Source organism: Armigeres subalbatus, chromosome 1 (genome assembly GCF_024139115.2).
Source record: "Armigeres subalbatus isolate Guangzhou_Male chromosome 1, GZ_Asu_2, whole genome shotgun sequence".
NCBI classification, from domain to species: Eukaryota; Metazoa; Arthropoda; class Insecta; order Diptera; family Culicidae; genus Armigeres; species Armigeres subalbatus.
The window spans coordinates 244805150-244830632 of NC_085139.1; the positions used below are offsets into that span (position 1 = coordinate 244805150).

Sequence of the window (25483 nt, forward strand, 5' to 3'; positions counted from 1 at the left end):
CTTCTCTCTTTCTTTCTTTCTTCTACCTTTTTTCTATCTTCTTTTTTTTTTGTTTTTTCCTTCTTTCCTATTTCTTTCTTTCTTAACTATTTCTTATTTCTTCCATCTTTCTTCTTTTTTCCTTCCCTGTTACTTGCTTATTTCTTCTTTTTCCTTTCATTGTGTCTTCTCTTCTTTTTCTTCTTTCTTCCTTCTTTTTTTCTTTATTTTTTCTCTCTCCCATCTTCCTTCTTTATTCCTTTTTTTTCTTTTTGGTTCATAGTTGTACTTCATCTTTATCCCATTTCTTATTTCTCCCTTCCTTACTTCTCACATCACCCTTCTCACATGTCACTTTTTATTTCTCATTTCTACCTTCATACTTCTCATTTCTCATTTCTCACTACTTACTACTCACTTCTCATTTCTCACTTATCAATTCTCTCTTCCCACTTCTCACTTCTCATTTATCTATGCTCATTACTCCCTTCTCACATCTATCTTTCCACCACTCATTTCTTGTGTTTTTGTCTTTTCGACCTTTTGTCCTTCGACCTTTTGACCTTCGACGTTATGACACATATTCGACCTTTTGACCTTTCGACCTTTTGTCCATTCGACCTTTTGTCCTTTCGACCTTTTGTCCTTTCGACCTTTTGACCCTTCGACCTTTTGTCCTTTCGACCTTTTGTCCTTCGACCTTTTGACCTTCGACCTTTTGACCTTCGACCTTTTGACCTTCGACCTGCTCAGAGGTGAGCCAGCCTTGGGCTGCAAGCCTCTTTAATAAAGAAATAAAAAAAAAACCTTCGACCTTTTGACACAGATTCTCACATTCTACTTCTCACTTCGCAACTATCACTTCTCACTTTTCACCACTGACTTCTGACTTTTCACTTCTCATTTCTCATTTTCCACTACTCACATGTTACTGTACACATCTCACTAATCAGTACCCACTTTCGTTTTTCAGTACTCACTTCTCACTACTCTGTATTTATTTCGAACATCTCATTTCTCACTTCTCAGTTCTCGCTATTCACTATTCACTTCGAACATCTTAACTTAATAATAACAAATTTGAACTACTCGGGTAAACGCTATTCGGCCAATTATAAATGTGTTCCTTATCTCGATACCTCCCTCACTCGATGATCCCTTCAATATCGAGTTATGGAGAGTTCACTGTATTACTCAATCAGTTGTACACGCTAACCTGGAGCTACCCAGAATTATGTCAAAGTGACCCAAATTCAGCAAAACCGTGGTTACTCTAATTTGGGTTCGGGTACCTAAACTCAAATCTGGGTAACAGTACAAGCGAAAAAATCTGGGTATCCGGTACCCAGCTCTTTTCGCTGCAGAATATTGTTATTGAATAAAAAATGTTAAAAAATTCAGTTTTCCCCAACGTATATCATTTGCCGGTTTTGCCGACAATACTCCGCCTTGATGAATTTGACCATTCTTACCTTATTTTTGCTGCATACAACGAAAAATTCCAACATTTTCTCCGGAATTCAACGTCGGCGCCATGTTGCTGTATCTGAAAATGTTTAAGTCCCCATTTACCCAGATTTCGGGTTCGTCTGACTCAGATCCATTTTGTTGACATACCCAGATTTTGACAACCGCTAATATCGAAAAAATCCGGGTAGGATCGACCCGGCCACTGGATTGTTTCAGATTAGCGTGTATACAATGGAATTCATTCCATTTTCTTTCAATCTCGTCATGTGTTCCATACAGGGATCTATGTGGGACCAATTCTTTCCTATAGACGAATCCAAGTAAAAATAAGAAGAAGACACACGGCGGTGTTAACTTTGACAGATCCTACAGCGCAGCATAGGAAGATCATTTTAAAATGCTTATAATAAATTCTAGACAAATTGTAATTAAAATCTGATTGATGTATGATACGGAAAAAGTTCCGAAGTTTATGATAGATACATTTTTGGAAAATATACAAAAAATGAGATAAGCTTCCAAATAAGTACCTGAGAACTTTTTCCGTATCGTACATCAATCAGATTTTAATTACAATTTGTCTAGAATTTATTATAAGCATTTTAAAATGATCTTCCTATGCTGCGCTGTAGGATCTGTCAAAGTTAACACCGTCGTGTGTCTTCTTCTTATTTTTACTTGGATTCGTCTATAAAGTATTGAAGCATCGTAAAGTACAAATTTTCGCCATTGATGTTAAGTTGTACTTCGGAAGTTTTGATGATTCTCCTTCAACTATTTCTAAAAAAAATCAACGAGGTCCTGCCAGTATTTATGCTTGGCGAACTAAAAATTGTTTAACGCAGATAAAACCATAGTGTCTTGTTCCTAAGTCGTTTCTGTTTTAACTGCTATTTTGAAACTATTTTGATATGAAACCATCTTTAAAATTGAATAATTTTAATTTCTGATAATATAATTTATGGACGGAATGAGTGAGTTTAGGTACAACAATCCGTTTTCAAGCAATGTGAATAGATTTAAGTGAGATGCACATACTCTACGCGTTTTCATGATTCTTTGATGAAAATTTTAAAACTCAAACTATTTAAAAGTATTATTTGCCTCTTCTCATAGCCTGTGATTTCATTTTAGCTGAACCTTCGATGACATTGAATCCATGAAAATGTGATGTGTAGAAAAGCAAGAGCTTCCCATCTACATCATTGTTTAGTTTCAATTTTAAAAGTTTTCGCAAATGAGTCTCTCCTTGCAAACACAAATTTGCTGTCCAACGACTTAGTACGGCCTCGTATAGAAAATTGTTCTTCATGAAAATTCGAAAAAATTTCCCTTGTATATTTTGAAGAATTTCTCTTGGACATTCAGATAAATTTCTACAGAGAATTGAAAACAATTTCCACTGGAAATTAAGAGAAATTTCCTTTAAATATTCAGAATTTTATATAATATAATATTTTTACTAAAAATAGGCCTTCCAAATTATAGAACATTATTCACTAAATTGATGCTTATGAAAAAAAAACTAATTTAAAATAACTTAATAATGAGCTTACCGTAAATCAATCTTTCTGGCACACCCTAAGCAATATTCAACATCTCCTGCCCCCATCATCACCCGTTCTTTCCAACAACCGCATCAGAATCGCCCTCTAAACACAATCAATGCTAAATGAAGAAAACGGAATACAGAAATTTGTTCACCTTCACGAAAATCACACAAAACGTAAACATAATTGATACTGGTCCTTCCCTGTCCATCCCTCTCCCACCCAACGAGATGATAGGATCGAATTGATTTTAAGCACCCGGTTCAAAGATGGAACGAATGGAAGCAAAGAAGAATCAAATTCGGAACCTCGGTGAACTTCTTGATTTATTGATAAGAGTAACCAGCCTACTCACCGGAGACGAGCAGTTCACCCTCCTGGCTGAACTCGATGGCATTGACACAGCCGTAGTGCGACACCAGGTCCTTTTTGTAGAGGTTCCGAGCGATCCGGAGTCGCTCGTTGAAAAGATTGCTGCGGAAGTTGACGACGTTGTCGCCCAGCTGCCGGCTGACCAACTGGCCGAGGATATTCGCCTCGGAATGGTTATTATTCCGATAGTGAGCCATCGTACGGAAAACGGACACTCAGAAGCGACCGAACGGATCAATGTCCTCTGCTTTGCTTCACCCGCCCTTCCCCCAACGATCACAGTTTGCGTTTCTAGCCCCTCACTTTCGTTGCGAATATTCAATGATTCTAATTGGTTCGCCTGGATTTTCAAGTTCACAAAAGGTTTTTTCTTCGAATTTCCTAATACGTAGCAAGAACTCGTTTGTAGTCGACTCACGTTATTTATTAATCAATTTCAGTGGAATGAAACCGAAAGTGTATCACTTTTGACACTTGGTTCACAATATGTCCATTTTCAGAACACTCAATTCGATGGCACAGAACGATGCAAGATTGGCTAAAACCAGTACGTAGGAGGGTACCCTTAAATACGCTATACTTTCTGTCGTCGACGACCCTCTTGCTCATCCACCTTCACTCGATATCTTCACTGTTATTGTCACCCTCCACTCTTTCGCTTCTCTTCGTCATGTACTGACTCACCTTTCTATTCCCTATTTTCCTTTCTTCGATCCACCAACACAACATGTCTGGTCAGTCACCATTTTTATGAATACACTTTTCAATATAGAAGAATTTAATTCAATTTCCTGCAGCTGTCTGCAATCCAGTATGTCTTCTACTGACTATAGATTCACTATACTAAATTTTCACAACACTAAGATTACATCCTTCTTAGGCTTCTGGCCTATCTCTATCCCTTCGCAGTTTCTTAACATAAATTATCTACACTTGCGTTCAGAACTAGATGAAAAATCAGCCACCAGAGTTAATCCACCCTACTGGAAAGTATTTTTCCCTTTCAAATTTTCCTCGCCACAAAACCGTTTTGACATTTTCCCATCCACTCGTTTTGATTGACCAGTTTTCTTCGTCTATCTACATGTTCGCGTATCTTCAGCGTATGAATATGGGCCTATGTTCGTGTCTGCACTATACTGTTGCCCCTGCAGGGTCCACAGCACCTTGAATCAAACTTGCACAAAGTTGCGAGCACGTCTAGGGTCTGCATAGATTGTTGCTTTTATGTGCACTCTCCACCGATGATGGCGATTTTTGCTGAATTAAGATGAACCGTCCCCATCACTTCACTGACTGTGTTGCAGTAATGGACTCACTCAATAAAACACCGAGCCACTGAAAAAGAGCAATGAGAATAACAACATCAAGATTGTGTTCAATAAGAAAGCAAAAATAACAAACAGAAAATAAAATAATGTTGTATGTATACGACCAAACAACGAACACCAAGAGCGTGATAGTATTGTGATAAATTTTGTTTGGGTAGGTTGGATGATGTTGTTGGTGTTCTTTGTGCTATGTACTTGATACCGAAGCAATTACTAATATATGAGTGCATTTAACAGGGAAACACGCCTTTTCATGAGGGAGAGCTTTTCGTTAATATGTTAAATCTGCTTATAGTTGGACATGTTAAACTTTATTTTAATTAAAAAGAGACGAGTGGGTGTTATTACGTCTAATCCTGAAAATCCACCCTCTCTCTGAGCGTTCTGTAATGCTTTCAAACTAATCCGAAGGAGGACGAAGTTCTACACATCTATGTTCTACGTGTCCCCAATTCAGGACTATAACCGCGATTCAGGAATCTGAAAAGTCTTCTCCAGGAAGCTTGGAGAGGTAGCTTAGAAAGGCTTCCCTAGGAAGCTTGGAAAGGCGTCCCCAGGAACCTTGGAAAGGCTTCCCCAGAAAGCTTGGAAAAGCTTCCCCAGGAAGCTTAGAAAGTTAGAAAGGCTTCCCCAGGAAGCTTGGAAAGGCTTCCCCAGGAAACTCGGAAAGGCTTCCCCAGGAAGCATGGAAAGGCTTCTCCAGGAAGCTTGAAAAGGCTTCCCCAGGAAGCTTGGAAAGACTTCCCCAGGAAGCTTGGAAAGGCTTTCCCAGGAAGCTTGAAAAGGCTTTCCCAGGAAGCTTGGAAAGGCTTTCCCAGGAAGCTTGAAAAGGCTTCCCCAGGAAGCTTGGAAAGGCTTCCCCAGGAAGCTTGGAAAGGCTTCCCCAGGAAGCTTGGAAAGGCTTCCCCAGGAAGCTTGGAAAGGCTTCCCCAGGAAGCTTGGAAAGGGTTTCCCAGGAAGCTTGGAAAGGCTTCCCCAGGAAGCTTGGAAAGGCTTCCCCAGGAAGCTTGGAAAGGCTTCCCCAGGAAGCTTGGAAAGGCTTCCCCAGGAAGCTTGGAAAGGCTTCTCCAGGAAGCTTGGAAAGACTTCTCCAGGAAGCTTGGAAAGACTTCTCCAGGAAGCTTGGAAAGGCTTTCCCAGGATGCTTGGAAAGGCTTTCTTAGGAAGCTTGGAAAGGCTTCCCCAGGAAGCTTGGAAAGGCTTCCCCAGGAAGCTTGGAAAGGCTTCCCCAGGAAGCTTGGAAAGGCTTCCCCAGGAAGCTTGGAAAGGCTTCCCCAGGAAGCTTGGAAAGGCTTCCCCAGGAAGCTTGGAAAGGCTTCCCCAGGAAGCTTGGAAAGGCTTCCCCAGGAAGCTTGGAAAGGCTTCCCAGGAAGCATGGAAGGCTTCCCCAGGAAGCTTGGAAAGGCTTTCCCAGGAAGCTTGGAAAGGCTTCCCCAGGAAGCTTGGGAAGGCTTCCCCAGGAAGCTTGGGAAGGCTTCCCCAGGAAGCTTGGAAAGGCTTCCCCAGGAAGCTTGGAAAGGCTTCCCCAGGAAGCTTGGAAAGGCTTCCCCAGGAAGCTCGGAAAGGCTTCCCCAGGAAGCTTGGAAAGGCTTTCCCAGGAAGCTTGGAAAGGCTTCCCCAGGAAGCTTGGAAAGGCTGGGAAAGGCTTTCCCAGGAAGCTTTGAAAGGCTTCTCCAAGAAGCTTGGAAAGGGTTCTCCAAGAAGCTTGGAAAGGCTTCCCCAGGAAGCTTAGAAAGACTTCCCCAGGAAGCTTGGAAAGGCTTCCCCAGGAAGCTTGGAAAGGCTTCTCCAGGAAGCTCGGAAAGGTTTCTCCAGGAAACTTAAAAAGGCTTCCCCAGGACGTTTGGAAAGGCTTCCTCAGGAAGCTTGGAAAGGCTTCCCCAGGAAGCTTGAAAATGCTTCCCCAGGAAGCTTGAAAAGGCTTCCCATGAAGCTTGGAACGGCTTCGTGGTGGGTGTCTTACGTTGTCCTCTCTTGAGCCTCTTCCTATCATGTACTTCGTCTTTGACGTCTTGATGACTAGTCCAATCCGTTTAGCTTCGCTTTTCAGTCTGATGTAGGCTTCATCCAGTTACGTACCATAATATCAATGTCGTCGGCAAAACCAAATAACTGGACGGATTTCGTGAAAGTCGTACCACTCGTGTCAATCCCTGCTCTTCGTATTACTCCCTCGAAAGCGATGTTGAATAGCAGACACGAAAGACCATCACCTTGCCGTTATCTTCTGCGCACTACGCACATCACCCGATCCATTGTCGCCTTGATCAACCTTATCAGTTTATCCGGAAATCCGTTTTCGTGCATTAGCTACCATAGCTGGTCCCGATCGATTGTATTATATGCGGCATTGAAGTCGATTATGTGTTGGCGCGTTGTATTCGCGGCATTTCTGCAATATCTGACGTACGGCGAACACCTGATCTGTGGTAGAGCGTACACCCATAAATCATGTCTGGTACTGCCCCACGAACTCTCTTGCAATTGGCGTTGATCGGCGGCATAAAATTTGGGAGAGTCCCTTGTAGGCGGCGTTCAGCAATGTGATTGCGCGGTAGTTGCTACAATCCAGCTTATCGCCCTTTTTGTAGATGGGACACACGACACCTTGCATCCACTCCTGCGGCAGAACCTCATCCTCCCAAACTTTGGTAATTACCCAATGCAGCGCTCTAGCCAGTGCCTCTCCATCATGTTGAACAGCTCTTCTGGTAGTTAGTCAGTTGGCTTTGGGGCTTTGTTGTTTTTCAGACGGTCGATCTCTTCCTGGATTTCCTGGAGATTCGAATCCGGAAGTCGTATATCCTGCGCGCGTGCTCCCAGGTTCATTACTATACCGCCACCGTTGTCTGCCACATCGCCATTCAGGTGCTCTTCGTAGTGCTGCCGCCACCTTTGGATCACCTCACGCTCGTTTTTGAGAAGGTTCCCGTTTATGTCCTTACACATATCCGGCTGTGGCACGTGGCCCTTACGTAAACGGTTTAACTTCTCATAAAACTTTTGTGGTGTTATTAGCGCGGTACAGTTGCTCCGTCTCTCCACTGTCCCGATCTTCCAGCTGGCGCTTTTTCCTCCGAAAAACCGAGTTGCAACAATCTTGCCCATGCTGCTTTCTTCTCCTCAACTAACTGCTCACATTCACCGTCATATCAGTCGTTTCTCTGATTCAGGGGCATCATGCCTAGTGCAGCGGCTGCGGTGCTTCCAATTGCGGATCGAACATCTCCCCATCCATCTTCAAGAGACGCTGCGCCTAGCTGCTCTTTCGTTGGGAGTGCCACTTCCAGCTCCTGCGCGTAGTCTTGGGCTAGTTTACCGTCTTGTAGCCGCCCAATGTTTAGCCGCAGCGGATGACTTCGACGCGTGGTGTACACCGTCACGAGTTTCGAGCGCAGACATGCTGCAACGAGGTAGTGGTCGGATTCAATATTCGCACTGCGGTTAGTGCGTACGTTCGTAATGTCGAAAAAGAATTTATCGTCAATTAGAACGTGGTCTTGCGGAGGAAGAAAGTGCTTCGGACTACCATTCCGCGAGAAGCTGCAAAGTTTATGCATCGTTGGCCGATGGGCATTCATAGTATGTCTGCTCCAGCTGTGCATAGAGCGCTTCTTTCTCGTCGTCGGGTCTTACTTCGTGTGGGTAGTGCACGTAGCTTGCTGGTAGGAACTCGTGTCTGATTAGGCGTTTGAAATCCTCCCAGGAACCGAATACACCTGTAGCATACATGATGCTGTACCAGTTGAGAGCATCGTCCAACAGCAAATGTTTGACGCTTTTCAGCAGCAAATCATCTGTGATCTCTTCTGATGCGGCGAATGTTTCTACCCGTTGCAGGAATGTGTTCAGCGATGAGCCATCCTTTCCCCCCTTGTAGCGGAACGGCCAGTTGTGAATTGCTTTCAGCGTCCTCCTTTCCTCGAACAGCGGCCTCGGAACGTTATCTTGCCAACCTTGATTTCGATACGAAGTGCGGTTTTCCCAGATTGCGCAGCTGATTGTATACCTGGAAGTTTAAATCCTCCCTAATGTCTGGCTCGACTGCTTCTGTTCTCGACTCATACGGAGGTGGAGCGAAGCTACTGAATGTTGGTTCACGCATGCTGGATTCTTTCTGTAGGCTATACCTGCTACTCTGCACTGTTGGACGTTGACTCGCATTCCTGTAACCTCTTCCTCGATTGACTCGTTGAACTTCTAGGGATTCTGCTCCGTGTTCACTGCCCTGGTCATTTGAACTATTTCGCGTTGGAAGTGCTGCTAACGGATCGGTCATTGTTGGCATCGATCTGGATTGTTGTCTAACTTCCCCGGTTTGGATGACGAAATCTTGATTTTCTTCATTCGACTGCTCCCTTTGATCTCCGTTCTCGTCGAATCCTCGAAAGTTTGCTCCGGGTCATGTGGAAGTCTGCATCGTTCCTTTGGGAACAGCACCAGTGTTTTTCGCACTATCACTGTTCACTTTTGTTCTCACCTGTTTCTTCGTTCTTCCCAATGCGTCGTCTGTATCCTCCAACGAAAACTGCACCAGTAGCGACAATGTTGCATGAGTTTCACTGTGATTGGCCGGAGGATCTACGATAGCTAACCGATCGCGATAATGAATTAAACGCGATCGTATTACACGCACTGCTGGAAGATCACCGCGCTTGAAGGCTCCGTCGAGTTCCGAAACTATTTTGCTCCCTTCCGATTGACATTGACTGATATTGTCGACAGCTTCCATAACATGGGAAGAAGTGTCATAAATTGTGTTTTTAATTTCATCTTCCTGCATGAGAGCACGCAAACGGACGGCTCTCGCCCTGCGAGGAAGTGAACCAAGATTAGTTACGTGGCGCAACGCCAATTCGTAACCTATTTCCTCCTCTGTCAGGCTTGCTGGATCCATGATCCTTAAGGTCACTCCTGACGGAATCCAAGATTAAAAGTGCTCGCGTTTTCGGAGGCACACCACTCGATTCAGAGGCGGCGCACAACTGTCATTTTTGTTGATTTAGCTTTGCTGCGTCGCAGCATGCGTGAAATAATAAAAATGACAGTTGTGCGTTGCTTCCGTATCGAGTGGTGTGCCCCCGAAAACGCGAGCACTTTTAATCTTGGATTCCGTCAGGAGTGACCTTAAGGTCTAAAATTAGCCAACTAATGAAATAAGTGGTAGGTTCTTAACGTGTTACTAAACAGAAATTGTGCCACAAACTCAACACAAATTTCCAAACTCCAAAAACTGATCTACAAACCACAAACTAAATGGTTCGTTTTGTTGGGCGCCAGTGTTGTGAAACGACCTTTCCGTGATAAAAGGGGATTAGTCGGCCGGGCTAGTCAACTACAAACGCCACAAAACAAGACTTAGTGTGCAAACATTTTATTATTGTGCTTCATATCCTTCATGCTTCTTTCTGCGGCCCTACTCTCCTGCTCACTGTGCATGCTTCTTTCCATCTTCTTCACGTCTTAAACATAACACTCACGTCCGCTGCATCTGTCGTTTCCTCCGTCCTTCCGCATACCTGTCATCAGCCCGACCTGCTGTCTGCCGAGGGTGACTTGGGAACCCCTGTCCGTATCAAAGGGCTCGGTAAGCCGCGGGTGCCTCTTATGCTGAAGCGTCCTTTCCGCCGAAGGAAAACCCCGTTTGGCCTCGCCGTGACTGCTGGGAACTAATCGACTGCGATCCTAGCGCACCGCCTCGGATTCTTCGGACCTGACTCTCGGTTGTCCCTCAGCACAATCGTCGTCGCCCTTTGCGCGGCTCGCTTCGCACCTCTAATCTTTCAACAGGCCACACGATCCGGGATCCCGCGTGGAGCGGCTGTGCTGCAAATGAGGTAGTAAAAGTAGATCCTTCCTGAGAAGGCTCTTTTGTCTGACAAATTCGCAGTGTCCGCCAAGGAGTCTGGTGCCAGAATGGATCCTTCTAAAATCGTCTCGGGTGTTAGATACTTGGAGCGCTTCCTTGGCCGGGACTGCTCGTGCGTTCGGTTCCAGAGGCTCGAGGACCGTGAGGGCCAGTCGCTTGAGGATCGTCGATAGTCCCGGCGATATGTTGGATCTGGAATTCCACCGTTGACTATCGTTCCTTCTTGACCTTCTTTGGTCCACAACTGTCTCGTGCCTCGTTCTGCGCAGTGGGCGACACGCCGACAAAGTCGTTTGTTGTGAGTTTGGACTATTTGTTTTTCAAATTATTACACTTTTGAATCAGTGTACTCGACGCGACCTTTTTGTTACGATTATTGCTCCCAAAACTTCTCCCGAGTAAATGATTCCCGGTAATATTCTCAATCCAGTTGAAAACCGGAATTGGGGGATAGCGAAGTTGGATTTTTCTCACAATCCGTACGTTAAACCCTAACTTCGGAAGTGGTGCGCTGTTTTCATATCGCGAAGCGCTATTCAGCGCACCACTTCCGAAGTTAGGTTTAACGTACGGATTGTGAGAAAAATCCAACTTCGCTAGCACCCAATTTCGGGTTTCAACTGGATTGAGTATACTATTCCACCTGGCACTAACGATGCTGATTTCTCTTTGTTCGGTGACGGTTTTCTGCAGCGGATGTGGCTGCTGTCAATCCAGTTCGGCATGAAAATATCCACCAGGTAAGTCTCCTTCAAGATAGTGTTCTTCAGCATTCGCAAATGTTTACGTTGAGCCGGGTTCACACTGCGGTTTATGCACGGAACATGTTTGCACACTGAATGAGCATTAGTCAACGTAACGCAAAATCATAACTTACGTAACACCATCCTTGAACATTGTAAACCTAACCTCGAGTCACCACGAGTACGTTGGCTTCTACCCATCTCTTACTAACTTCACAATAAAATGATATTGATTGTACATATCACAAAGAACCATGGCTCCGTAAAGTGTTATACACGCCTGAGCCTACCAAATAAACGAAATTGGAAAAAAACACTCATCTACTCCGGATGGTCAATAAGTGTCCCTGCAGAAGTTTCAAAACATCCGGAGAAGTGAAAAATTGTGAAATTCCGTCCAAAAAACCACGACTTCAAAGATACCTTATTGTAGCATCGTGAGAGCAGAATCTTTGCAAAGCCAACAATTGAGCCAACAAATAGTCATCAAGTGGGCCCTCCTTAGCCTTAGCAACATCTTTGCAAAAACCATCCATTGACCCCGGGAGACCACTAAGTGGTGCTTCAGAAACTCTGGAACACCTGTAAATGTAATCAATTCTAGAAATTCACCCTAGAAAGTTGCGACTTTTTTTAATGTACTAGAAAGCTGTGAGTTTTTATAAATAAAATATTGAAATAGAAATGAAGAAACTGATTAGACAAGCCAGATGGAGACATCGAGTGAGGGGGAGGAACTTCCAGAAGAATTCCTGGAGGAACTCCTGGAGAAATTCCTGAAGAAACTCCTGGAGTAATTCCTGGAGAAACTTCTGGATGAATTCCTGGAGGACCTCCTGGAGGAATTCCTGGAAGAATTCCTGAAGGAACTCCTGGAGGAATTCCTGAAGGAATTCCTGAAGGAACTCCTGAAGGAACTCCTGGAGGAATTCCTGAGAGAACTCCTGGAGGAATTCCCGAAGGAACTCCTGGAGGAATTCCTGGAGGAACTTCTGGACGAATTCCTGGAGGAATTCCTGGAGGAATTCCTGGAGGAACTCCTGGAGGAATTCCTGAAGGAACTCCTGGAGGAATTCCTGGAGGAACTCCTGGAGGAATACCTGGAGGAACTCCTGGAGGAATTCCTGGAGGAACTTTCGGAGGAATTCCTGGAGGAATTCCTGGAGGAACTCCTGAAGGAATTCCTGGAGGAACTCCTGAAGGAATTCCTGGAGGAACTCCTGAAGGAATTCCTGGAGGAACTCCTGAAGGAATTCCTGGAGGAATTTCTGAAGGAACTCCTGGAGGAATTACTGGAGGACCTCTGAAAGTTATTCCTGGAGGAACTCTCAAAGGAATTCCTGGAGAAACTCCCCTAGGAATTCTTGGAGGAACTTCCAGAGGAATTCTTGGAGGATCTTCTAGAGGAAATCCTCCTAAAGGAATTCCTGGAGGAACTCCTGAACGAATTCCTGGAGGAACTCCTGAAGGAATTCCTGGAGGAACTCCTGAAGGAATTCCTGGAGGAACTCCTGAAGGAACTCCTGGAGGAATTTCTGGAGGAACTCCTGGAGGAATTTCTGGAGGAACTCTGAAAGTAATTCCTGGAGGAACTCTCAAAGGAATTCCTGGAGAAACTCCCCTAGGAATTCTTGGAGGAACTTCCAGAGGAATTCTTGGAGGATCTTCCAGAGGAAATCCTTAAGGAACTTCCTGAGGAATTCCCGGAGGAACTTAGGGATGAATTCCTGGATGAACTCCCGAAGGGATTCCTGGAGGAACTCCCAGAGGAATCGTTGGAGGAACTTTCGAAGGAATTACAGGAGGAACTTCAGGAACAATTCCTATATGAACTCTCTGAGAAATTCCTGGAGGGATTCCCGGAGGAATTCATGGAGGAACTTAGGGAGGAATCCCTGGATGAACTCCCGGAGGAATTCCTGGAGGAACTCCCAGAGGAATTCATGGAGGAACTCGCAACCGTGATTTTTACTCGCGAACAAAATACTGCCATACTTTTGTCTTTGCTCTGTCCATACTCGCGAACAAAGCAAACAGCAAGTTCACGCGTATGCAGCGTTTTTAGTAGGCGAAATTACACTCTTTTCTTACTCGTGAAGCGAGTATTTCCACCACTGTGGTATACAGTTCTATTCCGGTGCACAACTTAGTGGCTATCTAAGGCCCAAGAGTAGGGAATGAATTGATTTTGCTCTCAGAATGCTTAAAAAACAATTCAATAAAAGTCACAGCTGTCTAGGACGAATTTCCGGAATTGATCATTTCTCCGAATGTCCTGAATCTGTTGGTGGATCACTGGGGGGTCAATGAGTGGCCCTTGTATTGATTACGCATTTATCTTGCTAAAAAATCGAAATTCAAGAAAAGTTGCAGCTTTCTGAACCAATAAAAAAAAAGTGGTTTAGAACGACGTATGACCCATCATGGAACCTATTCTGGAATGGGCACTTGAGATTATTTCAAGAAGTTTGATATCCATATTGATGATGCATGTTGTTTCATTGAAAAATGTTTAGGCCATACCTATCTATGACCCCTCGAGGAACCGGTTCTGGAATCGCCAATAGAAGGTTTGCACTTCTGATGGACCCAAAACAAAAAAAGATCAATCTGCTGATGAAATTTCAAGAAGTTTGATAAGCATATTGTGGAATTCCTACCGAAATCAACAAACAATATTATCTAAGTAGGACATGTCCTTGGAAATCCGGATCCACTCCGATAACAGCTTGATAGAAGAAGTTTCAAATCGAACGAGCAAAAAATTATGTAGATCGGTTGAAAATTCCCTCAGATATAAGCAGTTTTGTGGGTACCCCCCAAGTAACATTTTGAGTTTTATCTTACTCTATTAGCAGTTTTAGGGAGCAAATTTTCAAGACAAGCTATAAAACTAAAATCTACATGATAACCTCTTGATGACCGTTACAAGATTATGTTATGACTAAGTGGACCACTCTTGAGATCGTCTTCAAAGCATGTTTAAGGTTATCACTGGCAGAGACAGAGGTGGGGCACCACGCGATGCAATCACACCATTGTTCTCGAAGGCTATTGTTCATGCGCTTAGTGGTGCCCCACCTAAAAACAATAGCTGGCTCCGCCAGTGAAGGTTATTCATAAGAGTTCCATAAAACCGCTGTCAAAAAAGGAAATTTCTTTTCCGTGGGAGGTTTTTGTTATTGTTTTTTATTTAGAAAAAGGATAATCGTAGAAATGCAAGAAGGAAATAAAAAACAACATCACGGACATGGATAAAAATAAATTAGATGCCCAGAATTCGTTCGCGTGTTAGCAAATTTTCTGCGCGTTCGAATTTCTGGTGAAAACGGGTAAGAAAATCAGTTTGTTTAAGTGCGCCGTCGTAATACAGTGATTTACCGCCAATTAATTAGTATTAATGATTAATCGATGTGCTGCCTTTTTCCTGGTGGCATTCCAATTTGCAAGGAAACATTTCTCGTGCTTCAAATTTTGAAAATCATCTTAAAATGCAGCGATTATTATTAATGAAAAATAGATTTTGCAAAAGATTTACGCCGATATAAAATTAATTTTTGTCTACTAGCATGGCTGCTACTACACTGTGGGCAATTTGGCGGCCAAAATAACATTTTGCATAATCCGGAGACGAGCCAGCCTCGGGCTGAAAGTCTCCCTAATAAAGACACAAAAAAACATTTTGCATAACTTTTAAATACAATAAGTATTTTGCTGAGAGATGCTGAAATCGGTTCCTTACGATCAGTTCTTCTTCATGATGGTGCTATATTCAACTGTAACTTGGCTTGGTAGTCAATTAGCATTTCCACAGTTATGCAAATTTCATATTTTTGAAAGAATCGTGGTCAATGCACCATTCGTTGTTTATTCGCATTTATACCATTTTAATTTACCGGAAGTAAAAGGATATAGTTTGCTTGATTTTTATTATCTGTTTTATTTTCAGAAGTGGAATTTTACCAATAAACAACAAAATCTTAAATATCCGAATGCCCAGTTGGGTAAATTTATGTGTTTATTGTTTTATTTGTTTAAAATATTTGGGAACATTGAACAGAATCATCTGTTTTTAGCCATTCGATTGACCATAGTTCACGAAATTCAACATAAACATTGTGTTCTTGTAGGTACAATACCATTATAAACCTAATTAAAACTACTAAGTTTTATTTAGGTTATGCGTAAGACAAGTATTAAACCAATGTATTCGACTTTATGACAGTTTTCAAAATTGATTTTATTTGAGTCCTCAAGATAATCATTAGGCCCCTAATAAGTTCATAAAGCATTTGACATTTGTGGTTTTATTGAACTTTTTATTACGGAGACGAGCCAGCCTCGGGCTGAAAGTCTCCTTAATAAAGACACAAAAAAAAAAAAACTTTTTATTACGATTTTGAAGATAGCTACAAGTCTTCCAATAAGGCTAAACTCGCGACATTGAGAAAAGCAGCAATAAAGCCGTTAAAAAACTTTAATAAATCTATGAAGCCTTGATATTGTTACTTGGGGGGTATTCCAGCCTGTACCGTGGGGCATCGAAATCCGTACACTTAAGCAACTTAATATATGAAAAAGTCATCAGAAAATAGGAAACAAATGTAAATTAAACGTTTGTCACTGACACAGGAGAATGAAGGCTTCTACTTTTAAAGTGTTTCACATTTACTCATTAAAAACCGCGTGGACGGATTTCGAATCAAAGGATCAAAATCCGTACAGCTATTTTTTACCTAAATATTTAAAAAAAAAAAGCAATCTGATTGACTAAACTACTACTGTAAATAGTTCGATACGCATCTTGAGAAGCGATCTATTCGATTTGTATTTCGATTATTTTATGTTATGATTCGCAATTAGCAATTAAAACACAGTTACTTTTGATGCAATTATGCTCTACCCGAAAACAAAATGGCGGCAAAAACTCCGCGTTTGGTGGGTGCCGATTTGTTTTTGATTTTTGTTGTTTTATTTTCGTTGCCTTCTTTCCGTTTCTATGCCCTAAAAGCTTACTGTCAAGAATTTGAACAAGATAAGATAAATTATTTCTACATTAATTACCTTTAACCCCCTTTAATTCATTGATAACTCATGAGGTGGACGGATTTCGGTCCTGCACGGTAAAGGGTGTGTTTTTTTGCCGGTTACACAACAGTTAAGTGATCAGAATATGAACCAAAACGGTACTATTATGCACGGGCATTTTTTTAAAGACTGGAGACGCATTTGATATGGCTCTTTAGGATTAAGCGTTTGTTTTGAACTGCCAAATGTTTATGTCCTAACTTTGTCATTTGTTGGTACTGTTATTAAAGTATCTGTACTTAAGACTAGATAGCCTTGCCAGGCCCTATTTAAGTCCACGTTAAAACCTTGCTCAGAAAGCACCACTCTGATAGACTCGAGTCGAGATATGAATTGTACTCAAGGTTGTGTGCAATTGCAATGCAGCATCAACATTCAACACGATTGTTGAAGCTTTTCGTTTACATGTATTTTTTTTATTACTCATAAAGACAATTTGAAATGGGATACTTGCCCATAATCGAGCTACTTCACATCACAATCACCAATAATTACATGAATACTTACACCCGAATACACTTAATTATGATTTATTAGTATTAATATGATCAGATTACAAGATTATTCACCGCAGTAAATTGAACTTTTCTACGCACTTGATCGCCGTCATGAAACAACACATCGATAAGCTGGCTGAGACACTGATACTTGCACAATTGCCTCAACAGAACCCGGAATACGCCGCATGCGCCCACACACTCAACTCAGCTGCGGTTGACCCCCAACACAAGCAAGCTACGATCAGCTGTTTTGCGTGGAAAGACAGGCGCGTGGCAGCCAGTGGATCGGTATTGGTTTTGTTTACGTTTTGCTTTCCATGGGTGTGCGTAAGTTGACCGGTTGTTGAACGCAACCGATGGCTAGCACCAGCCACGTTGCATACAACGGACAGCTATCACAAACCACAGTTAGATACGACCAATGCATGCCAGATCTCTTGGGGTTCAACTCGATATCAAAAGAAGGATCTATCGTGGTTTGAAATCGATGCATTAGAAATCCGAGGTTGTTAAAACCGAACCGAATTACAGCAGCAGTTTATTATTCTACTTTGCTTTTTGTCGAATGGCCAAGTTTGTCATGACGAGAGGATCGCAAAGGGGAAAACTGGAATTGCGAAATAAAATCCAATTCGACTGGATGCTAATGTCATCAGAAAACTTTTACATTATGCTAATTTCGCGCTAGTATTGTCCAATAGTGCAATGTCTGATAGAATTAGCGAATATGTATACTGGCCTTTACATTATACATTATGCTAATGATAGAAGCCTTTCCCGCACGTGACGGTATTTATTTGAGGAGCAAATCGGACAATGTCAATAAAAAGAGATTTACCCGTTGATGCTCTTCCTTTCCTCTTCGGATATAAGCTTGTCAGAGGGAAGGTCAGATTTGTTATATCGTCACCAAAATTACACTCCGCTCACAGAAAAACCAGAAGGTTGTATTGTGTATCCGGAATAAATTTATACCGCTTTTTATACCGAAGTTGGATTTTTCTCCAGATACAGGCAACTTTCCCAACTTCGGAAGTAGTGCGCTGGATTCGCCTAAAGATGCGCTAAACAACGCATCAATTAGTTTGACAAATAAAACTTCGGAAGAAAGTTCGGTTCGGAAGTCCCGACTTCCGAATTCTAACTTGGTGCTACGCCGACAATATCAAAGACACGACCGCAAATTGAACGTAGAATTGCGTTTATTGCGATAGTGGATGCGAAATTCAATCATCATCATTTTGTGCACGTTGGCTAATAGCCGAAATGTAGACAATCTTCTTCTCTTCTTCTTTTTCTTCTATATATATAAAACAAAGTTGGCATTTGTACGACCGCGCATCACACAGGAATAGACAGCCCAATTTTTGCTAATTTATATTCGTTTTCTTCTTCTTTTTACGAGGAAAAACGTTATGATGAAATTTGAATGCTTTTAAAATCAAAACTCAATCTTTTCGATGAAATGGTTTTTCGTACAATTTGCATTGAATTTTTGAAAAATTTCTTCTTTAGAAGAAGATTTCTTTTCTAAATATATAAAACCAAGTTGGCATTTGTACGACCGCGCATCACACAGCAATAGACAGCCCAATTTTTGCTAATTTATATTCGTTTTCTTCTTCTTTTTACGAGGAAAAACGTTTTCTTCTTCTTTTTACGAGGAAAAACGTTATGATGAAATTGGAATGCTTTCAAAATCAAAACTCAATCTTTTCGACGAAATGGTTTTTCATACAATTTGCATGGAATTTTAAAATTTTGATCATCTAAATATATAAAACAAAGTTGGCATTTGTACGACCGGGCATCACACATGCTTTCAAAACCAAAACTCAAAATTTTCGATGAAATGATTTTTCGTACAATTTGCATGAAATTTTAAAATTTTGATCATCTATTATAATATGTATTAAAGAAAGTTGTAAAAAAATTAGAGATCATTCTGACGAGCCGATTTGTTTTCTAGATAAATTGTGGACTCAAAAAATTGTATCAGAAAATTTATCAATTTTTGGCGAGACAAAGTTCGCCGGGTCAGCTAGTTTACTGTAGAAGTAAAATTTCTCTACAACTTCGGCGATTTATTTAAAATAGTTAAGCGCATTGTATCAATTGTTTAAAATAGCTGTGTTATTGGCTTTACTTCCTGACCTCTATTCGTGAATCCAAAATTTGAATTGATCTTACTGAAAGACGTTATTTTTCGTCAAAAAATCCATTTCCAATCCAATCCAACGAAACTATCAGATCTATAGTACTTTCGCCTCTGTAGTCTGAAGTCTGTGTTTGGAAGATAATGCGTTCAACTTCACATTGATCATTGCGTATTGCATCCACTGATATGTTTGTTTCCGTTTATCTCATGAAATCAATAATCCCTATTTATATTTATATATTCAAAATACATTTCAGATTGTTTATACCTACTGCTAATTTATTTAGTGTGGACTTTCGGACAGAGATGGTTTTAAATACTAGTTTTAGATAGTATAATCTGGACAGAGCTCACACATAATTTATCATTTTATGCTTGTCATCATGAATACCTAATTAAAGAACATTGAAATTTCCAGTTAAAATAGTAAAAAAATCTAAATGCCTTTAATCATATTGTAATAAGATAATAACCCGTTATCTATTAACAATGTGTGAACTCTCATGGTCCAATTTAGACTACAAATGGACAAATACCGTGTAAAGTTGTTCATAAATATGTTATAAACTATTTCAGACAATAAAATCGCTTCCGCTGGGGATATGAAATTTTCACACCGACTATGAACTAATCAGAACTAACAAACTAATAACGCAGTCAATTGCTTACAATTAACAATTTTGTTCTCAACGCCATCAAGAGTACGGCCGCAGCACATTTCTCTACACACTGCGGTGCGCTTGCAGACAAAGTTTACTCAAAAACTTTCAAACTGCCAATCGCATAACTCCACTAACAAAGTCAATTGACGCAACGGTCGATCAACACGGATAGTACTGCTGGAAGAGCTCGGTAAAGTTGACCAGCGAGAACGAGAGGACCGATCCGAGCAGCGACCCAATCTGGGTGACGGCCCCCACCCAGACCAGCGCTTTGCCGCCCTGGTACCGGAACACGGTGGTGATCGAGAGCCGTACGTAGCTCACCAGTCCGATCAGGATGGTCCACGTGGCAATCTGTGAATTTGAAAAAAAAAAAAATGAAGAATTATTAATAATTTCAGCCTTAGTACTACATATGTATCAATTTAATCAATTGAATCGATATTGGAATACGGGATTTGGTGGGACAAGTACGACATTGTCCTTCGCATAAATTCTCATGGGTGGAACAGTCAAAGCATCGTCCTACCCATGATTCGGGTAAGAACCTATGAAGTTAGCTGGCAGGAATACGTATGTTAACAAAAGCAAATCTACGGTTACGACAATAATGATTACCGAAGTTGAATCTGATTACAAATTAATGACTGTTAACATCACCAGTAGCGCAGGGAGTGGGTAGGGCAAGTAGGACATGTCCTACGTATGAAAATACCTGGGTAGGACAGTCAAACGATTGTCCTACTCATGATTACGGTAAGAACATAACATATGGACACTTAAAGGATCTAATACTATCAATACTGGTTCAATTTCTGGATATAAAAAAAAATCCTTCAAATATTTTAAAGTTTATCAGAGATTTGAATCTGGCAATCGTGGAGGTTTCCGGGGCTATGAAGAAACCATCTGTTCCGAAAAGGCTAATCAGTCCTCAGTGTCCGCGAAGAATTGTTTCTTTTCCAAAAAGTGCCCAATGATGTATTGAGATTTTCCAAGAAGTCTTGAAGTTTTCAATATTTTCTAATCTTCCACAAAATTATTAAACTTTTTTCGAAGCACGTAGTTATTTTTGCTAGCTCAGGAAGGCTCAGGTGCTCTTCGTAGTGCTGCCACCACCTTAGATTCACCTCACGCTCGTTCGTAAGAAGGTTCCCGTTTATGTCCTTACACATACCGTGCTGTAGCACGTAGCCCTTACGGGAACGGTTTAACTTTTGTGTGAACGGTTAAGAACTTTTGTGTGTTATTAGCGCGGCACAGTTGCTCCGTCTCTTCACGGTCTCGATCTTTCTGCTGGCGCTTTTTCCTTCGAAAAATCGAGTTTTGTCTGTTCCGCGCCCGTTTGTATTGTGCCTTGTTCGCCCTCGTGCGGTGTTTCAGCAATCCCGCCCATGCTGCATTCTTATCCTCAACTAACTGCTCATATTCGCCGTCATACCAGTCGTTTCTGTGCAGCGCCTAGTGCAGCGGTTACGGTGCTTCCAATGGCGGATCGAATATCTCTCCAGCCATCCTCAAGAGACGGCCTAGCTGCTCTTCCGTTGGGAGTGCCACTTCCAGCTGCTGCGCGTAGTCCTGGGCTATTATGGACCTCCAGGGAAATTCAAGAGATTTTCTCGGACATCCTTAACATTACATCTCCAGATGGAACATTTCCAACCCTCATTACTCAAGTGCTTTCCAATTATAAACTGCTACCATCATCTTTATAATAGTATGGTAGCGTCAACTAATTTTAAGATCAACAATGAACAAATGTTGAATATCCTTTATACTGGCCTTTTCGGTGATATTACACAGAATTTTAACAGGAAAAGCTCAGCACATTCTGAACATTTAGCAATAGAAAACATGTCAACATTAGGTTATAATAGAAACAAACACAAGATGTCTAGTAGACCAGTGAAGATTTTTTCAATGCCATTGAGAATCACAATTTAAGGCATGTGAATGAGTATGATACCGTTAACTGTACGACCATTCCACAAAGTTCTCAACTGAATAAATTTAAAACTGTTTGCATTTAAACAGAAGAAACCCAAAACTGTTTTGATTACTTCAGATTCCAATTCTATTCTACGCATAACTTAGCGATTGCTCTTTGCGTCACATATTCAAGAAACGTACCGTGCGATGCGTTCAAAGGGCAATTCGATGGGTGAGAAGTATATGCATTTTTTCCTAATCCATTTTTCACAATTACGATTCTTTTTGATATCTTCGAGACACCTCTGATTTATTTGGGATACATGTATTTACATTAAATTTATTCGAAAACTGATGAAGGAAAATATGTCTGATTAGAAACCAAAAAAAGCATAAATGTGTGCAACGTTTTTTTTTTTTGCTCCGGATGGATCTCTGTTGTAGTATTGTTTATTAATTTAATAATATTAAGGTGATTATAAAATGAAGCCAGAAATCGGCCAGAAGAAGATGGAGATACCATTTTAGGAGATCCGTTAGAGTATGCGGAAGAAAGTGAATATGAATCTACAATTGAAGAGCAGGATGAAGGCAGTGACGGAGGCACAGAGGTGCCACAGCAGATACGACGCAGTACAAGGAATATAAAGCTTCCAGAACGATTTGGGGGTTACCAAATGGCAAAAATTGCTTCATCAGTAGGAGATGTGCCTCAACATATAGAAAAATTGAAGCTTCGAAATGATTGGGAGCAATGGAAAGTTGCTATTAACGATGAGCTAAAATCTCTTGAATGTAATCAAACCTGGAAGTCAGTTGAAGGTACTATAATTCAAAAACCCATAACGTCAATGTGGGTGTTCAACATAAAGGATGATGGGCGATACAAAGCCAGATTGGTAGCAAAAGGTTGCTCACAGCGACCAAGGTTTGACTATCAAGATACATTTGTACCTGTATCAAAAATAGAAAGTATTAGAACAATTCTTTCCATAGCCAATGAGAAGAATTTACTGATACATCAAGTGGATATTTCAACTGCTTTTCTAAACAGTCGTTTGGACGAAGTCTTATATATGCAACTTCCCAACGATGACGTAGGTCAAAGTCGAACTGTTCTTCTACAGAAAAGCTTGTATGGGCTAAAACAAGCTAGTAGAAGTTGGAACAGAGAATTAGATAAAGCGTTACAGCACTTGAAGTTTACACAGATACAAAGTTATAATTGCGTATATAGGAATCATGACAGAAACTAATTTTAGTTGTATATGTAGACGACATATTAATTGTTGGTTCTCATATTAAGGACATATGCTGGTTTAAATCGGAGCTTGGAAAGTTATTCCAATTAAAGGATTTAAATGAAGTAAAACATTTCCTAGGTATGGATATTGAAAGAGATTTCGAGAAACAGACTTTAAAAATCTGCCATTGCGCTAGAAGGTGTCATGCGGAGAGCCGGGTGTAACAGCCGAGGTACGATTTTCAACAGATCCAGTCAATTTATTTGTTTCGCGGATAACATGGACATTGTCGGCCGAACATTTGCAAAGGTGGCAGAACTGTACACCCGCCTGAAACGTGAAGCAACAAAGACTGGTGGTGAATGCGTCAAAGACAAAGTACATGCTTGTGGGCGGAACCGAGCGCGACAGGGCCCGCCTGGGAAGCAGTGTTACGATAGACGGGGATACCTTCGAGGTGGTCGAGGAATTCGTCTACCTCGGATCCTTGCTAACGGCTGACAACAACGTTAGTCGTGAAATACGAAGGCGCATCATCTGTGGAAGTCGGGCCCACTACGGGCTCCAGAAGAAACTGCGGTCGAAAAAGATTCGCCACCGCACCAAATGTGTCATGTACAAGACGTTAATAAGACCGGTATTCCTCTACGGACATGAAACATGGACAATGCTCGAGGAGGACTTGCAAGCACTCGGAGTATTCGAGAGACGGGTGCTTAGGACCATCTTTGGCGGTGTGCAAGAAGACGGTGTGTGGCGGCGAAGAATGAACCATGAGCTCGCCCATTTCTACGACGAACCCAGTATCCAGAAGGTAGCTAAAGCCGGAAGGGTACGATGGGCAGGACATGTTGCAAGAATGCCGGACAGCAACCCTGCAAAGATGGTGTTCGCTTCCGATCCGGCAGGTACGAGACGGCGTGGAGCGCAGCGAGCGAGATGGGCAGACCAGGTGCAGAACGACTTGGCGAGCGTGGGGCGTATCCGAGGATGGAGAGATGCGGCCTCGAACCGTGCATTGTGGCGTCAAATTGTTGATTCAGTGTTATCTGTTCAGATGTTAACTAAATAAATGAAATGAAAAATGAAATGAATCGGCATCATTCATTCCAAATTGAATGACAATAATTGCCCATAATGCATGTTTCCTTGGCTTAACCGGTGTATAAAATCCTTTCCGTTTCAAAAGGTCTATTCGCAAAAACATGTAAAACGGGTTGCCTAACCAAAGCGGACGACAGGAAGCTGTTCAATAATGCGACCAACGGACGATTGATGTGGCCGTTGGTCTGTTGGACGGTGCGGAAACCAACAAACGGCTAGCGGGCGATAGATTCGCCGCCGGATAGTCGGATGATTATGTAGCCGACGCGTTGCAGCTAACGAGCGTTCGGGCGTCAAAGCCACCGGTAGGAGCCAGACGATAATGCAGCCATCTCGTGGCCGGATGGTGGTGCTACCAAAAAGTTATCGGCAGCCTGGTTACCGTACAAACAATGGCGTCCGAGCGGAGATGCGACCAAGCTATCAAGGTTTCAGCACTACAATATTCTTCCTATTATGCTTTCGGGTTCTCAATTCATGCTTCCAATTTAACTTCAATTTCTTGACCATCACGATTTAACTTTTAGAATTTCTTAAAAATATCATAGAATCTTCTGAAATAAAGCTGGTTATCAACAATAGCAGCTGCAGTGGTTTTGTATTAAAATCTGCCAAAGGGTTTATCTACCGACTTACGTTCGTTTTGAGATTCGAAAAATTTTCCTCTACAAAATACTTTTTCAACATATAAAAAATAGGGGAAATCGTCTAATGCTGATCGGCAATTTTTTCGCCTTTTGTTGAACGCCCATAAGAAATGCACGTGCGTTCAAAAATAGGCAAAAAAATTAGCCGTTCATCATTTGGCGAATAATCCAATATGTTTCAATGATGATTTCAATAATTTAGAGAGAGCATTATAACCCGACTAGAAGAGCATAACAGAAACTGAACACAATATTAACATATTGTGATATTTATAACTTATTTTGATACAATTTTGTTCTTAGTGGCCATTATCTTTCAAATGTTGTAACAGGATTTTATCATAATATGATTTAAAAAATGCTTAACACCGAATTGCCCAACAGTAGGCAATTAAAATAGATGTAGCAAAGTCTTCCAGCCATATAGATATCACAACGCTGATATAATTTGCAAAGGTTGCCTTATTTGTAATGTTGTTAGTTTCATGTTTTCGAAAAATATTCTTGTTCAGACAAAAACAAAAGTTTTGTATTGTTGATCACAATCTGGAGACCTATCACGAACTGTAAAAATGTGCAACTGCAAAGAAACAATATTTTTGTATCTGATTCTGTTATAAATTTCTAACAAAATATGTTATTTATATGATAAAATTGTAACAAAATTTGATAGTTTTTTGTTTCCAGTAGGTAGTTTTGATAGAAATTTAGATATTTTAACAACATCCTGCACCACGTTTCTAACAAATTTTGTTATAAAAATTTAGTATAACATAATAACATAAGTTGATATAATTTTGATATGACCTTCTAGTCGGGTAGCATTTAACAGGGGCA

At 41.4% G+C, this 25483-nt stretch overlaps 1 protein-coding gene and 1 pseudogene across 2 annotated transcripts in view; both read right to left on the minus strand.

Moving 5' to 3' along the window:
- The window catches only part of LOC134206268 (probable serine/threonine-protein kinase DDB_G0276461), a 61409-nt gene extending 44360 nt beyond the window's left edge, over positions 1-17049 (minus strand). The window contains exons 1-2 of one of the 2 annotated variants that reach the window (XM_062681962.1): positions 16910-17049; positions 3355-4709 (exon numbers count right to left, since the gene is read on the minus strand). In XM_062681962.1, the coding sequence (XP_062537946.1) occupies positions 3355-3568 (214 nt within the window). In that variant the 5' untranslated portion in view covers positions 3569-4709; positions 16910-17049. The remainder of the gene's footprint in view (positions 1-3354; positions 4710-16909) is intronic. The other variant, XM_062681963.1, reaches the window with a different exon arrangement.
- Positions 17050-19471: 2422 nt separating this feature from the next.
- The window catches only part of LOC134206272 (solute carrier family 52, riboflavin transporter, member 3-B-like), a 38317-nt pseudogene continuing 32305 nt past the window's right edge, over positions 19472-25483 (minus strand).